General features: G+C 59.8%; 1 protein-coding gene across 7 annotated transcripts in view; it reads left to right on the forward strand.

Annotated features, from left to right (window-relative positions):
- The window catches only part of Nck2 (NCK adaptor protein 2), a 100,862-nt gene extending 85,277 nt beyond the window's left edge, over nt 1–15,585 (forward strand). For all 7 annotated transcript variants that reach the window (XM_023717519.1, XM_023717515.1, XM_023717516.1 and 4 more), the window contains 2 exons: nt 5,827–6,539; nt 15,285–15,585. In XM_023717519.1, coding sequence (XP_023573287.1) covers nt 5,827–6,539; nt 15,285–15,479 — 908 coding nt within the window. In that variant the 3' untranslated portion in view covers nt 15,480–15,585. The remainder of the gene's footprint in view (nt 1–5,826; nt 6,540–15,284) is intronic.
- Nucleotides 15,586–15,907: the final 322 nt, after the last annotated feature.

The following is a 15,907-nucleotide window of genomic DNA, read 5'->3' on the forward strand; positions in this document are numbered from 1 at the left end:
GGCAGGGGCGGGGTGCAGGGTGTGCAGGGCAGGACGGGTGGGGTGCAGGGTGTGCAGAGCCGGGCAGGGGCGGGGTGCAGGGTGTGCAGGGCAGGGGCGGGGTGCAGGGTGTGCAGGGCAGGGGCGGGGTGTGCCAGTATGGACACTTCCTGTCTCACACCCCCTTCTCATATTCAGAACCACTTGCGCTCCTGGCCTGGGATGTGTGTAGAGAAGTGCTATTTATATGTGTATCTTTCATTAACAATTATAATGAAAAGCTTCTAAGTTCTTTTCATTGGCATCTGTGTTCCCGTTTGACTTTCACGTTAGTGAGAAGATCCTCTACTTCCAGGCCACTTTTTGTTTTCAGGCAAGTTGTGTTCGTGCTCCTTGTCTGTCACACGGTATGGGCTTCCTGTTAGAGGTTGAGAATTTGGGTTCAAGTCCCAGACCCGGGGAGCAGGGAGCAGGGACCAGGCGATGCTGGGCTCAGGAGGGCCCTGTAGCCCCACACCTCCATGCCTGGGCCACTTCTGGTGCTCTGGGTGATGTGTGCGTGGCAGCAGCATCCTCCCAGCCTGGCCCTTTTCCCTGGCCCTCTCCATCGCTGTCCTCCATCCTGTGGCTCCATCTCCCTGGAGCAGGGGACTGGTGTGACTCTGTGAAGCCCTTCATGACAGGTAGGGTACCAGATGCGACACAGACAGGTCTCTAGCCTGGCACCAGAGGTTGGCACATTTGTGGAGGTAGCAGGCAGGAGAGGGTGGCCGGAGAGCAGCTCTTCCAGGCTCTTCCTTGACATGACAGCAGGTCAGCTTACATGGAGCTAGAGAAAAACCAGTGGACACTGAGAGCCCGGTGGGTCAGGCTCTGCGAGTGCTGAGGGCCCTGCCTGAGTGTCCATCCATCTGCCTGCTGCCTGCCTGTCTGGGCTTTCTTCTGCCAGCTCTGCTTCCTCATCCCTCACATGGACTCTTAGGTTTTTCGGACGACACAGTAAAGAGATGGGAAAGATGAAAGAAGCCTTTATTAACTCCAAAGATAGAGGGGATCGAGGGCAGCAAGGGGATCTTTTGACCCAAGACAGAGAGCTGAGACCTCCAAGGACTTCTGCGAGGGTGGAGCTTGAGGGGCAGGTCCAGGTAGCAGGTCAGGAGCTGACTGGGGTCTCCCCTGTGTGCGCGGGAGAGGTGAGAGGAGACTGTGGCCAGAGCTGGTGGGGGGAGAAGAGGACGTGGCCGCTGGGAAGATGAGCTGCTGTTGTAAGGGCTTCGGCCGTGTTAGATGACCACCACGGTAACTCAGCGATCGTGCCAGAGCCGGGCCCTCCTGGCCCAGCCTCCTTGGACAGAGCTTCCCACGACTGGCGCGTCCCTGGGCACAAGTTGCAGGTCTCCAAGCGAGTCTGGGCAGACGGCATGAAGGTGCTGGCCAGGTTGCTGCCTCAGAACGCAGGCGCTCATGCCACGGAGCCATCTTGCTGGCCCAGGAAGCCGATCTCATCCCGTGCCAGGCGCGGATCCAGGCAGCCCAGAGTGGCCTGAAAGGCAGCAGACGTTAGCCCCCTCCGTGGACGCGGCTTCCGTCCTGAACCAGGTCCCTGGGCGCTGAATGACAAGGCTTTGTGTTTAGTTGACTCTTAACGCTCGATCCCCTTAATCGCTAGCAGGAGCTCAGCACACTCACAGCCTTTCAAGCATAAGGAGGTTTTCTGGCTGAGTCTGGTTTATGTTACGGATCTGATTAGTGAGAAAAAAATTAAAGGATTTCACTGTAGAATGCCTAAGACTGAAGTGCGCTGGCTAAATGAATCAACTGGAGTAGATTTCGGAACTATCAGATTTGACATTCCGTCTTAAATCTCCAAAACTCCAGCTGGAAGGCGACAGTCGGCGCGTGTCTTAAAGGCATCTGTTATAACATCCCTTCATCTCAAGAGGAGTACATCAAAGATTTTGACTTTAAAATTACTAACATTAATAATGTATGACATAGCCAAGCTTTTATTAGAACTCATCTTTAATGTATGTAATTTTATTCAGAAAAGTTTAAATGTGCTTATTATCATCAATGAAAGTGTAACTTGGGATCAGGGATCTAATAGCCTGATGCCAAAAAATCATCACAGAAATGGGAAAAGTGTGGTTTACCGTTAAATCCAGCTCGGCCATTTGCCGCTTAAAGTGGTGCCGTCTGTCTGCCCACAGAACGAGTGCGCTCTATTTGATCATTAAGTGTGACGGAGTCGTTGCCCACGACAGCAGCAAGCTGCCTCCCTCGGAGACCTGCTGGGCCGCGCACTGGGGCCACCTGGCCTGGCTTTTGGCTCAGAAGGACTGTCTCGGCGCCCTCAGCCGGGCTGCTGCCTGGCCAGGGACGGCCCTGGAGACTGTCACCTCAGCCGGGCTGCTGCCTGGCCAGGGACGGCCCTGGAGACTGTCACCTCAGCCGGGCTGCTGCCTGGCCAGGGACGGCCCTGGAGACTGTCAGTCACCTGCTCGCCAGGTCCTGAGTGGAGCATAGCGTTCCACAGCCAGCGGCTGGCGGAGGCTGCGGCCCAGGGACACAGACCTGGCCGGGCCACTGCTCAGCCTGTGTCCTGTCCAGTCCTGTGTTGAAACCTCAGTGTCCATGCAGTGGCACCAGGAGGTGGCGCCTGGGTCCTGAGACCCTGAGCTTCAGGGATGGAGGTGGAGTGACCTTGAACAGAGGCCCAAGCAACCACTGTCTGAGCCAGGACCTGGACTCCCAGCCTGCAGGCTAGAAATGAAATTCCTGGGGCTCAGCGCACCCTGCGGCAGCAGTCCAGTCCAGTCAGACTGGACTGAGGAGACACGAGGCCCTCGGGCTCCTTCCCATCCGGAGCACCTTCTGTGCTGGGGCTGCACATAAGGCCCCGTGTGCTGGGTGAACACGCCACTGGGAGCCCAGCCGAGCCTGGCACCGTCACCTCATGCAGGTAGATGGGCCTGCGCTGTCCCTGTCCCTGTCTCCATTGCAGAACCTGACTGCAGGGAGACAAGGCCTTTCATCGTGACAAAGTGCAGGCAAGGTCCCTGAGGCAGGCCCCACCCAGCATGACAGGCGTTCTCTAAGAACTGCAGGTTGGGGCTGGGATACCCTGCCTGCCTGGCACGCACCAGGCCCTGCGCTCAGTGCCCAGCACTGTGGAGGCCAAGGCAGGCGGGGGGATTGGACATGGGCGGCACGAGCTAGCTACAGGGGACATGGGAGATGTGGGCACACACAGGCCCAGAAGGAAGCAGCCCAGCCATGTGCCTGGCCGAGGCGCCTGTGCACCCCAGGGAGCAGCTGCCTGTGGATGTCAGGCAGGGGACGGAGGCTTCAGTGGCTGCGTGGGCTTGCTGTCCGTATCATTAGCGCCAGGTAGGGCGCAGTCTTGGGTGGTGCCAGGTGTCACAGGATTCCGTGGCTCAGTGACTGGGCTCACGTGGTCTTGGGAAAGGTCAGCAATGTAGCACGGTCACGGGTCGGTCCTCCAGCCTCTGCGGTGGCCCCAGCCTGTGTGTCCAGGGTCCGGAAGGGTGCCGGCCTGCCCTTGGGACTCCTTAGGAGCTTTGTGGCCTGTGTAGCCGGCACGTCCACAGACGACGTTTCTAAGTGTGCCTTGCGACACTTTTCCCCAAAAGCTGTGCTCCCTGGTCCTGGTGAGTGGTGTAGCACAGACCTGCAGAGGATTTCGGCACCCGGCTGGTGGCTTCAGGGCTCTCTCTGCCTTCTGGGCAGAAGTCTCCGCATGCCTTCTCTGACCCGGGGATGGTGACACATGTCCGTAATCCCAGGGCTCCAGGAAGCTGAGGCAGGAAACTTGGATTAAGAGTTCAAACCCAGGGTGGGCAGTGTAACAACTTAGTGAAATCGCAGCCCAGCATTTAAAAGGATGAGGGAGGGGAGCTGGGGGTGAGCTCAGTGCAGAGGCTCTGGGTCCCCTCCCTGGTGCCACACCAGATGACAGTCATAAAGCGGAAAAAGGAAGAACCCCTTGTCTGCACTGCGGCCACAGGTGTTGGGCTTTCAAGTTGGCTTGGGGTGGGGGATGTCTACGCACCAGGATGAGGTCCTGCAGATGGACCCCAGCCCTGAACAGAAATTCCCTGCTGCTTTGTTCCTTCCGGTGAGTGGCGAGTGAGCACAGTGCCCGGGTCTTGGCCAGACTCGAGGTCAGGCCGGAGCGATGGCTCATAGGCACTGAGAAGGCCTCAGGTCTCCTCGGGAGCATTCGGGTCTCAGGGTTTTCCGTTAGGGCCGTCCATCTGTGCCGTGGGCCCCGGGTTGTGCCGCTGCTGCAAGGTCTTCCTGTGGACACGCTGCTCTGTGACTGACACCACGGGGAGGGCTGAGCTGTAGGGTTGGCATCTCCTGTTTGCATGCAGAGCAGAGTTCTTAGGGGAAGTTCCCATTTTTTTAGCTTGTGAGATCTTGGCTTTCTTCGAGCAGGGTCCAGTCTTGCAGTCCCTGATGAGGCAGCGGCAGCTGCTGCTTGGTGAATGGGTGGGGGGAGCTGGCTCATCCTACACACACCCTCCGCCTGCACTGTCCCCGCTGGACCTCAGACCTGGCTGTGTGACCTGCTCAGGCGAGGCTCACCACCCTGCTACTTCAGGGCATAGCAAAGGAGAAAGAGGTAAGGCACCTGGGGGCTTTGGCATCCTTGTGGAAGGAGAAGGACACCCACAGACCCTCTATGCCTACTGGGCAAAAGCCATGGGCAGGCGGGTGGCCATCTCTAGGGAGGGCTGCAGCCCAAGGCCAGGATGTGCTGACCTCCCCTCAAGACCACACATCCCTGCCTGGGAGTCTCCAGGTCATCCCTGGGTTGGAGCCTCTTGGGGCTCCCCAGCACGTCCGGCCCATGGGGTTGCAGGGACTCTGTGGTTGGAATCACCCTGAAAACCAGCTTCCAGCGGGACCTGCGGGCTCATGTTTCCTAACTCACGTAAGAACCAGGGCAGAAAAAAGCGTCGTTTCCGTGCAGGGTCCCGGGTCCCTGGTGTGCGGGCGTGCAGGGCCCCAGGTCCCTGGTGTGGCAGGCAGAGGGCGCAGACCCTGCTGCCCTGCAGAGACCCGACCTCTCCAAGGGTGCAGAGCACCTGGATGCCTTTCTTTCACCTGAATGGTGAGAGATATTTTACTCTAAAAACACTGCAGTAGGAGGCACTGCCTCCAGTGCCCCTTGGAGCGTTCCCCGCGCTGGACACGCCCTCCCGTCGGCCTCACACTTCTGCACCAGCTCTCGAGGCCTCTCCTAGTGTACTTGGTGCGCTGTCCCGGCTGCCTGCAGGTCCTGAGCCAATTCAGAAACCCCTTTGCGGTCATTTTGACTACTGGAAGGGCTGGAAGTTGTACGGTGGCCCACCTGGTGGGTGGGGGAGGGTGGCAGCCTGTTCTTCAGAGCTGGCCTTTCTGTTCACTGGTGCCCAACAGCAGCCTTCATTGAGTTGCTGATCACAGCTGGTGGAGCCGTGCAGGATGCCACAGCTGCCGTGGAGCGTGGCGGACCCGTGTGATGTGGCGGGCGGAGGGGCTTGGGGCCCCTAGCAGCGGTCTCTCACTGTCGTAAGGGTTCAAGCGCTTCAGCTCTCCTCGCCACATACCCTAGGGACCCCAGGCCATCTCGAGTGCTGGTGGTGCTTCCCTCACTCTCCACGGTTCCTGCACCTGGGGGTCACAGGTGACCTATGTCCTGGGTGGAGGAGAGGTCAGCTTGGCCTCGGCCCTTCCCTGTGACTTTGCCGCTGCTCCACGCAGCCTCTGGGTGGTGCTGCGTCCCAGCCCCTGCGTCCCCTGCCCACTGCACACACTGAGCCTGCTGTCTCCCCACAGGCCTCGGCAGGACTCGAAGGAAGCCCAGCGCACGGGATGCGTCCCCGACCCCCAGCACAGAGGCCGAGTTCCCGGCCAACGGCGCGGCCGACCGCATCTACGACCTCAGCATCCCGGCCTTTGTGAAGTTTGCCTACGTGGCTGAGCGTGAGGACGAGCTGTCCCTGGTGAAGGGCTCGCATGTCACCGTCATGGAGAAGTGCAGCGACGGCTGGTGGCGGGGCAGCTTCAACGGGCAGGTGGGATGGTTCCCGTCCAACTACGTGCTGGAGGAGGTGGACGCCGCGGCCGCTGAGCCCCCCGGGATGCCCGGGCCACGCAGGGCCCCTGGCCTGAGCCTGGCACGGGGCACACTGCATGTGGTGCAGACACTATACCCATTCAGCTCGGCCACTGAGGAAGAGCTCAACTTCGACAAGGGTGAGACCATGGAGGTCATCGAGAAGCCCGAGAATGACCCTGAGTGGTGGAAGTGCAGAAACGCACGGGGCCAGGTGGGCCTGGTCCCCAAGAACTACGTGGTGGTGCTGAGCGACGGGCCAGCCCCACACCCTGCGCCCACCCCGCAGCCCGGCTTCACAGGGCCTTCGGCCAGTGGGCGCTTTGCAGGCCGCGAGTGGTACTACGGCAGCGTGACACGCCACCAGGCGGAGTGCGCGCTCAACGAGCGGGGCGTGGAGGGCGACTTCCTGGTCAGGGACAGTGAGTCCTCGGTAAGTGCAGCCGCCACACGCCCAAGGCCTGTGTGGTCTCTGACTCAGTTACCAGCTCAGGAAGAAGCAGTCCCCACGTTAGCAGCGTCCAAGCGCGGCAGGCCGTGTCCCAAGCTGTGTATGGCCTCCCTCTGTGCTTAGCCCCAGCTTCCCATGCCTGATGCACCGTGGGACTCCCCCAGTACCTCTCAGGGGAGGAACACATACCTGCTGGGTCCCCACCGCTGCAGCTTGGGTCCCAGCAGGCTGCGCTCCACCGTGCCCCATTGTGGGGCCATTGCCAGGGTGCCCTACCGGGTGGTGGGCATGTATGGTGGTAGGAAGGACGCTGGGATTGGGCACCAGCTCACCCAGTGCCACTTGGGAGGTCTCTGTGTCTGCTGGGATCTGCGCTGGGGGTCATGAGCTCCTGACCCTGTGATCACCTGATTTCCTGGGGACAAGAGTGTAAATTGAGTGATCTAGGCCCTTGTGCACCTTCTCGAGGCCCCCGCGGGACAGTCTCTCACTTTGCTGCTGTGGCCACTGTGTGCAAGGCCACGGCCTCTGGCTGTGCTTCGTCTTTCTCTGCAGCCCTTGGGTCCCAAGGTCACTCACTGCTGCCCTGCCTGGCACCACCTAACTCAGCCCTACCCCTTCAGGAGGGCCGGGCCTGTTCCGTGCACCCCACAGGGACAGTCACCTGTCCCCAGAGCTGCCCACTCTACAGTGAGACCCCAGCTGGAGTTGTGGGTGCAGGCTCTAGTCACTGTCGCTTGCAGGCCTGCCTTCATTTCTCAGAGGCAGAATGTGGGACGCAGGCATGTGCCCAGCCCCATCGCCCTCCACAGCTGTGCCACCATGTGTGCCCACTTGGTACCTGTCACAGGGTGGTACCTGTCACAGGAGGAGGTCGGGGCTGCGTCTTCCTCGACACTGTCGGGTGGTGAGTGGACTCCGCTGCCAGGGCCAGTGTACCTTGCGACGTCTCATTGAAACACTACAACCCCCACAGAGCTGCCAGGGTTGGTTGTGGCTGGCAGCACATGCGGCAGAGCTGGTCTCATGTGACATCAGCACAGTGCCTGGTGCGCTCAGAGCGTTGAGGCCAGCAGAGAGGGAACCGAAAGTTTCCCATGTGGCACAGACCCTGAGAGCGCGCTGCGGAGCCAGCTTGGGGTCAGGTGCTCTGCCCCGATTCCACGTCCAGAGTCCAGCCTTGCTTAGAGGTGTGGAGTATTGGGGCTGGCAAGATGGCTCAGCCGACTAAAGCGCCTGCCTAGGCGAGCTTAGGGACTGCGGCTCGGTCCCTGGCACCACAGGCCGCGCCAGCCCCACCCCCAGGTCACTGCCTCTTAGGCACTTCCCAGCAGCTGAGGTACTTCGAGCGAGACTGATCTCAGTGCGGCCCCAGGCACTGAACCAGACCCTCGCTGTGAGCTGCAGCCCAGGCTCTTTTTAGTTTTCATTCTGAGACAAGCTAAGGCCGTAAATTGCCCAGGCTGGTCTTTCAGACTTGCTGAGTGCTGGGGGTGGAGGCTGTACCACCTCGTCTGACTGAAGTATATGGCATTTTAAAGCACTTGCTACTTCTCTCCTTTGGAGAGTAAAAGCAAGCCCGTCTCTGAGCTTGCAAGTGTGGGCTTTTGAGGGGACCAACCATGCTGCCCGAAGTGTCTGTCAGAGGCCGGTTGGGTTCCCTGGGAGAAGACAGGCTCGCAGCTTTGATCTTTCTCCCAGCCTCCTTCCTCCTGTGGGGTCTCCAGGTGTCGACGCTGTGTCTTACCCTCCGTCACGCCCCACTGTTGGTCCCTGTGCAGCTGGGAGCCAGCCTGCCTGCCCAGGAGTCGGGCCTGCCTGCCTCTGCACTCTCCGGGCCTCTGTGCAGCCCCCTTGGGAGACTCAGCTTGCTGTTAACTTGCAAGATGCCAGCCTCCACTTTCTCAGGATGTGGCCTCCGTCTTCACAGAGGCGGAGTGGAGGTCAGTCAGGAGCTGGATGTGGACTGACAGGGTCAGATGGCTCGTGTGCCCCAGAGGTCCCAGGGTCCTTTGCTCCCGAGACCGGATCTCAGCGAGATCGAAGTCCCTGGTGCATAGCGCACTAGCACACATAGCAGCACACGCTTTGCACAGAGCAGAACTGCCCTGCCAGGGAGAGTCCGGTGTATTATATGTTGGCCTCACAAAAGGCGATGTACGCTTTGTTCCTCTTTTTATTTTTAATCCGGCCTATTTCCTAGCCAGGAAATAAGAGTGCCTCAATAGATTTTGTAATTATAAAATTTCTCATGAAGATCCCCTCTGACTGCAGTTTCATCAGTCCCCTTTAGGGGGTCGCACTGCAGCTCACCCGGATTTGGGGGCCCCCCCACCACAGCCTTCTGGTCGGGGCCCCAGAATTTGCACCAGCAGCACATCCCTTTGGCAGCACTGGTCCTGAGCATTACTGTGACCTTACAATGGTTTCGTTCATCTGTTTTGCAACACCATTTCTGCACAGCAGTGCCTCCCCAGGAGTTGTAAGAAATGCTTAAAGGTGAAGATCCCAGTCTGCCCTGCAGTTCACTTCCATGTAGAGGCATTTGCCTCTGTTGCCGAATTCATCTCATGGCTTCCTGCTCACACGTTTGCTCTTGGAGCATGCGCTGAAGCTGTGCCCTTGTGCTCCGTGAAGAGGGAGCGCAGGCCCTGGGGCGCTGCCTTCTGCTGGTGGCCTGGCTTCGTGTCATGCCCTGAGCTGCGCGTCTGGGCTCTCTGAGGCCCGCCGGTGGCACTCCCCTGGAGCCGCCCCATGCCCGCTTAGCATCGGCTTCTCAGCTGTGCTGGGTTCTGGCTTCCGTGTCCTTGTAGCTGTAGCGAGCAGCTGAGGCCACGCTGCCGTCTGTGAGGCGGGTGCCGCGGTCGGCGTGTGCAGCAGGGCGTAGCGATGGCGTGTCCTGGAGGCTGGGGTACGCCCAGTCCCCGGCCTTGGTGGGTCCATGGCGTCCTCCTGTGTGGGAGGTGGCCTCTTGTGATCCTGCGCACCCTGAAGAATTAGGCCCAGCCTGAAATCCACTCCACACTTCCAAAAGGCTTGGAGCGAGTTTCATTTCTACCTCATTCTGTGTAAAAGAAAATAAATGCCGGCGGAGTATCCCTGACCCCAGATCCCAAGTGTTGTAAAATCTGGAGCTTTCTGAGCCGCAGCAGGATGTCACACGGGCGCTCCTGGCCTCGTGGGACTGTGTCACCATTACAGGGCTGGGCATAGGCCGCACAAACTGTCTGACCCCGGCTACACATCCAAAGTCTGCACAGGACCAGGACACAGGACCCAAACCCAGCTGAGTCCTGCGTGCAGACCTGGGCCCCGTCTCCAGGGTGCCTCTTTACTGGTCCAAATCTGAGGCTTCTGTGTTTCTAGGAGGGACACCTGGTTTGTGTAGCACATGCATTTTTACCTATTTTTTTTCTTGGGGGGAGATGGGCATGTGACACACGGGGAGGGTAGAATGGGGCACAGCATTTTCCTAACGCTCCCCCCACTCCCTGTCCCTAGGGAGGGGAAGAGCTGGCCAGGAGTAGGTCCTGGGCTGTGGCACATGTTGGGTGTGTCACCGTCACGTCTTCACATTGCTGGTGACCTGCAGTCGACACCCGTGCACTCCTTGCCACAGTCCCGGTCCCAGCCCCCGTGGGCCCTTCCCTCACCACTTACCCTGATGTCCCCAGAGGGTCCTCACCACCTCCACGGGTGAGAGAACTGTTCTTCATCCAGCTGGGACCAAAGAACAACTTCCCCAGCCAAAGAAGAAAGTACGTCCAAATTGGGCTCAGCGGTATTAGCTCTAATTTCTGTGAAACTCACATACCACTGATGGCATGCATGAGAGGAGTTTCCCTCTGGAACATTTAAAGGTGCAGTACAGAAGGACGTGGGTCAGACAAGACCCTGTCGCTTACGTGGCTGGCGTGCGCAGAGCCCTCGGAAGCGTGAGGCCTTCCCTCCGAGCCAGGCTTGCCCCAGCAGACAAGTTACGCCCTTCAGCAGTGGAGTGAGTGGAGGGGGACCACCAGCCCCTTTGACTGGTATTTTCTAAAACAAAACAGCACGGAGGGAAGGGAGGGTGCAGGTGTTACATTCTCTGAAGGACTGACTGGTGTCACCCGACCCAAAGATACCCATAGGTTGGCATTGGAGGGCACTGCTGAAGTTACTGTTGTGTGTTTGGTGGCACTGGGGGTTGAACCTGGAACCTTGCACTGAGTTCCACTCCCAGACCTTGTTGTTTTTTCTTTTTCTTTTTCTTTTTTTCCTTCTTTTTATTTTGAGATAGAGTCTCACTGTGTTGCCCCAGCTGCACTAGAACCAGGGATCCTCTTGCCTGGGCCTCCTGGCTGCTGGGGATGCAGGAGCACACCGGCACCCCTGGCCGCACACGTGGAGAAGCTGCCGCTGCTCTGCAGGTGTCCCCCGTCCGAGATGCCACGAGCTAGCCGTGATGGTCACGTGCTCCTGTTCCCCCCTGGTGTGGCCCTCCCCCTGCCTATGCATCTGGGGCAGGAGGGGCGTGGCTGTCCATGTGAGCCCGTGGGAGTGCCTGCACTCTGCCACGGGCACAAGCCCTGGAGGTGCTTCCCCGGTAGAGCTCAGTGCCAGCAAGCTGAGTGCTTCGCCAAGTGCGGCGAGCCCTTTCCCGGCGTTGGGGCAGGAGTCCGCCCAGACTCCCCACCTCGGCCCCACAAGACCCATCCTACTCTGTACCGTGAATTCGGCTCTCGACATCAGGCGTGAGAGGCCTGTCCCTCGGTGACCGTTGCGCTCCTGTGCACCACCACCGCAGTCTGGCCAGGCGTAGGGAGTGCCTTCTCGCTCCTCATGGAGGCCTGACAGTCCCTTCTTGGACAGCACCCCGTCATCTCCATGCTGCACCTGTTGGTGGGCACCTGGGTGCTTCCACTTTGGGCACGCTGCTGTGAAGGTGGGCGCAGGGACCCGGCCTGTTTCTGTTTGCTTTGTGTGTCTGCCTGGGGGCGGCGTGGCTGGATCAGGCACCAACTCTAGTTTTAATTTTTTGAGGAACCAGCATGGCTTTCCACAGCAGCGGTTTTGGCCTCTGTTCCTGCCGCGCGCACAAGGCTGGTCGCCCTCCCCAGCAGCGCACGGTGTTCATCTGTAGGCCGGGTGTTGCCGCCTGGGTGGAGTTGTTGGTCCAGCTGTGGCACCGGCAGACCCAGGACTGCTCAGCGTGAGGAGAGGAGACCTCAGGCTACTCTGCAGCCCAGAACTTCCCCACAGCAGCATCTTGTGGGGCTGAAGGCTCAGCGCACTGTGAGGCGTTAGGGTCCCCCTGTGGGGCTGCTGGGCCACTTGGTCGGTGGCTCCAGCACAGCCAGTGCCCCACCCCGGTGTGCTTGGTCTCAGGAGGCGCAGGGCTTCGGCAGCCTCCCTGTGATCCCCAGGAGAGAATGGCGAGAAGGTTTAGAAGAGAAAGATGAGATAATAGCTGAGGTCAGGTGGTGGACCAAGCCTGATGGGCAAAGGCCACCAAACAACAGTAGTTTATACCTTTGCAAAGTTGCAGGAGGCAGGTTGCCGAGTGACTAATAGCCCACAACGTCCAGGCAGGATGTTTTTCTCAAGACTGAGGTAGCGTGACTGCTTTAGGCAGTGAGGCCTCACTGTGCCCTCCCGCATAGGATGTTTCCAGCCTTAGCAGCTCCCAGCAAGTAGGCTTCAGGGTCCCCTGGAGGACACACAGTGAAACAGAGAGGGCCGAGGTGGCTGGGCGGAGGAGGCCAGCTCGGGTGCTTCCAGAGCCCTGCCTGCTCCTCCCCCACCTGTGAGCCACCCTCAACCCAGATCCAGAATGCTGCCAAGGCTGAAGTCTTGTGCGTGGCGCATGAGGAGACACCAGTGGTCAGTTCCGCTTCGTGACGGTTGTCTCGAGGACAGAATCATCATGTGCTGTGTGCATAGCGTGTGAGACGTAAGTGAACTCTGCGCTAGATGAGCCCCAGCCCCCCAATAGCTCCTCATGCAATTGTTCATAGCAGATCCCAAGCCTGGAGCACTCTGGTCGCCAGCATCTCGGGGGAGGCCAGGGACACTGAGCCCTAGCCGCAGACGGTGTGTGCAGGGCGGGCTCACTTGTGTTCAGGTTCCCTGGGGAAAGTCTGCTCCATGTGAATTAAGCTCTGAGACTTTCAGGCTCCTGCTTGGCCGCATTTGTTCTGCATCCTTAACTTTAAGGTTTCTGCTCAGGAGTCCATGAAATTAAAAACGACCCTTCCTGCCCCCCAGTGTGGCTGCCGTAGTGCGCATTTGTGCACCCTAATGCTGAGTTAGGGAGCTCAAATGCAGCCGTGCCTTGCCTGAGGGCAGCGCCGCTGCGCAGTGCCTGAGTCGTGGGCGTCTATTGAGAGCCACAGGTGGACAGTCACACAGACGAGGCTGGGGCTGGCTGCATCCATCCCGTGAGGTCCCATAGAGGAGGCAACCGTTCAGAGCGGTGGCCACCACGGGCGCCGGGCTGCCCAGAGTGGAAGGTCGTGATCCCGATTCCCAGCTCTCCTTTTCTCGGTTGCCTACAGGCTGAAAACGTCAAGTGGAAAACTCCAGGGCTCTACAGGTCTGAGGTTTTACACGGCTCCCTGCCCAAGTGGCAGGATGCAATCCCACACTGTCCCCTTGTGTAGCTGCCTGGGTTGTCAGATGCTCAGGTCACCTGCTTGTGTCCAGGTCACTGGTTTTTCACTTTAAAATGGCCCTGGATGCAGGCCCTTCCTGTACTGCAGGCGGGTGTGTGCGTCCTGGGAGCGAAGTGGTGGAGGAAGGCGCGAGACACCCGGAATGGAGCGAGTCCGTGCCCGCAGAGCTTTCCTCACCGCCTGTGGCTGGAGTTGTTCTCTGAAGTTGTTACCGTCCTCTCTGTGTCACTGGGCCTGGCTTGTGAATTATGCTTTCTCTGGAGAGCGGGGCAGTGTTCAGGAACAGAGCTTTCAGGCCGTGTGAGGTCTGGAAGTTGCCCCAGAATGCAGGCTGCTGTGCTGCGTGTGGGCTGGTTCGCAGGCTTCCATGAGCTCTGGCCCCCCCTCGATGTCTGTCTCTGTCTTCTGTCTGCTCCTAGGCTCCGTGGCCTGGGCCTCTTCCCGAAATTTCTTCCTGCACTCCCGGTAGCTCTGGGCACTCAGCCCTTGCCTTGCACTCCCAGAACACTGGCCCTCGCTCGGCCCGTTCTGGGCAGTGGGATGTGTATGTGTGAATGGTGACGACATCGTGTCCACCGTTCCTTCCCACAGCAGCTGTGGCTCAGTGGCAGGAGTCATCCAGAACTGCCCCCCTTACTGCCCTTACGTTGCAGAATTGTACCTCTGCTCTGATGCTGGGGTGGCCCTGGGGGTCCTGTGAGAGGGACATGGGTAAGCATCTGGGTCCCCGGGGACACAGGCCGTCCAAGCCAAGGGTCTGTAGGCACTGCCCAAGCTGGAGCCTCATAGGTTGCCTGGACCCCAGACCCGAGGAGCTAAGATGCTGAGCTGCCCTGGGCCGGGGCTTGGGAGGCTTCTGAAGGGTGCTTGGGCCCGGAGCTTGAGGGCACAGCCCGCCAAGGTACACAGGTGGCCCAGAGTGCTGCATCCAGCAGCTGGGGGAGGACACTGGGACTGCAGGGACCCTGGAGGGTGATGCTCCTGCGCTCCCCGGGCCCGCCCACACTGCATCACCACTTGGGCTCGGCTGCCAAGTCTTCTGGGCCTTTGCCCGCATCTGGCACTGTGAGGATGCACACCCGTGCACACATGTACACCCGTGCACACATGCACACCCCCACGTGTATGCTCACATCTACAGGCACATGCTTCTATGTAGAGACACACATGCACCGATACACAGTTATACACAGGTTCACATACACACTCATTACACATGCACTAACATGCACTCATACATATACACACATTCACATACACTGTACATATGCACAGCCACACACACAGACTACAGTTATACATCTTCACACACACATTCTCACACACATGCACATGCTCCCTCTCACACATGCACACACACACAGCCTTTCCTCCTGCCTCTGGCCCACAGGAGCTGCCCTTCCCTCATGGACCCCAGCAGTTTGCAGCCTGTCCTGCACCAGCGTCCCCACACTGCCACCCCAGAGCTGGCACTGTCGCCCTGTGTGCCTGGGCCCTGCAGCTGGGTATGCAGTCATCCCCAGGGATAGTTGCAGTTTACAGAATTATTTTTACCAAGAGCATTCTGCACTCAGTGTCCTTCCTGCATGTTTTTCAGGAATTGAAATAAAAAGGCGAATTTAATAAAACTAGTGGCATACGTCTAAAATATCCTCAGAAAAGGGCTATCCTGACACGTTGCTGCACTGAGCGGCTTTTCCTTCACTGAGCTGCAGGCCCCTTGGGTGTGTTCCGAATTCTGCGGAAATTGCACCCGTTTTCCCAGATCTCTCTTGCTGCGGAGCTTAGAGCCAGGAAGTACTTGACGGCTCTGTTTCTGGTGGGGTTTGGAGCTGCCGCCTTGCGCAGCGCGCTGTGAAGCGCTCAAGGGTGCTAAGGTTTGGGAAAAGAGCTCCCGGCTGCGTGTCCTTACACTTGGCGAGCGCGGCCCACGCGGCGTATTAACCGGCTCCTCCCGAAGAGTGCGCGCATGCTCCCTGAGCCCCGCCCCGCGGCTCTGGGTGCTGCCCCTGACCCCGCAGTGCCCTCCGCGCCCTGCTCCGCCGGTGCTGACCTCCCTGTGCTTCCCCCGCAGCCCAGCGACTTCTCCGTGTCCCTCAAAGCGTCGGGGAAGAACAAGCACTTCAAGGTGCAGCTGCTGGACAACGTGTACTGCATCGGGCAGCGGCGCTTCCACAGCATGGACGAGCTGGTGGAGCACTACAAGAAGGCGCCCATCTTCACCAGCGAGCACGGCGAGAAGCTCTACCTCGTCCGCGCCCTGCAGTGACCGCAGCTGTGGAGGCTGCGCCCCCACCCCGGCCTCCGCGGCCACCTCGCCCGCTGCCTGCCGGCGGTGCGGTGCCGTGCGGTCCATCTTTCTGCCCGCGCGGGTGGCTCCCGCCGCTACCCCAGGCTGCCTGGCCTCGATGGGGCGCTGCACCGGGGTGACCCCCGGGACCTTGGGCAGCAGCGAGCCGGTGGGCCACGCACACCGGACGCTGCTCCCGAGCTGCGGCCTCCCTGCCATGGGGCAGCAGGCGCCAGGCCCGGTCCCCACAGCCCTCTGTGGCGGGGGGCCGGGTGAGAGCAATACCGGAACCCGGCAGGCAGCCGGGGAGCTGCCAGTGCCTTCGCAGCTGCGCGGCGAGAGCTCTCCCGAGGCGGTGTGCGCACGCACGCGCGCGGGAGGCTGTGCCCTGGAAGAGGACATCGGCG

This window comes from Octodon degus, unplaced genomic scaffold (assembly GCF_000260255.1).
Source record: "Octodon degus isolate 3935 unplaced genomic scaffold, OctDeg1.0 scaffold00052, whole genome shotgun sequence".
NCBI lineage: Eukaryota > Metazoa > Chordata > Mammalia > Rodentia > Octodontidae > Octodon > Octodon degus.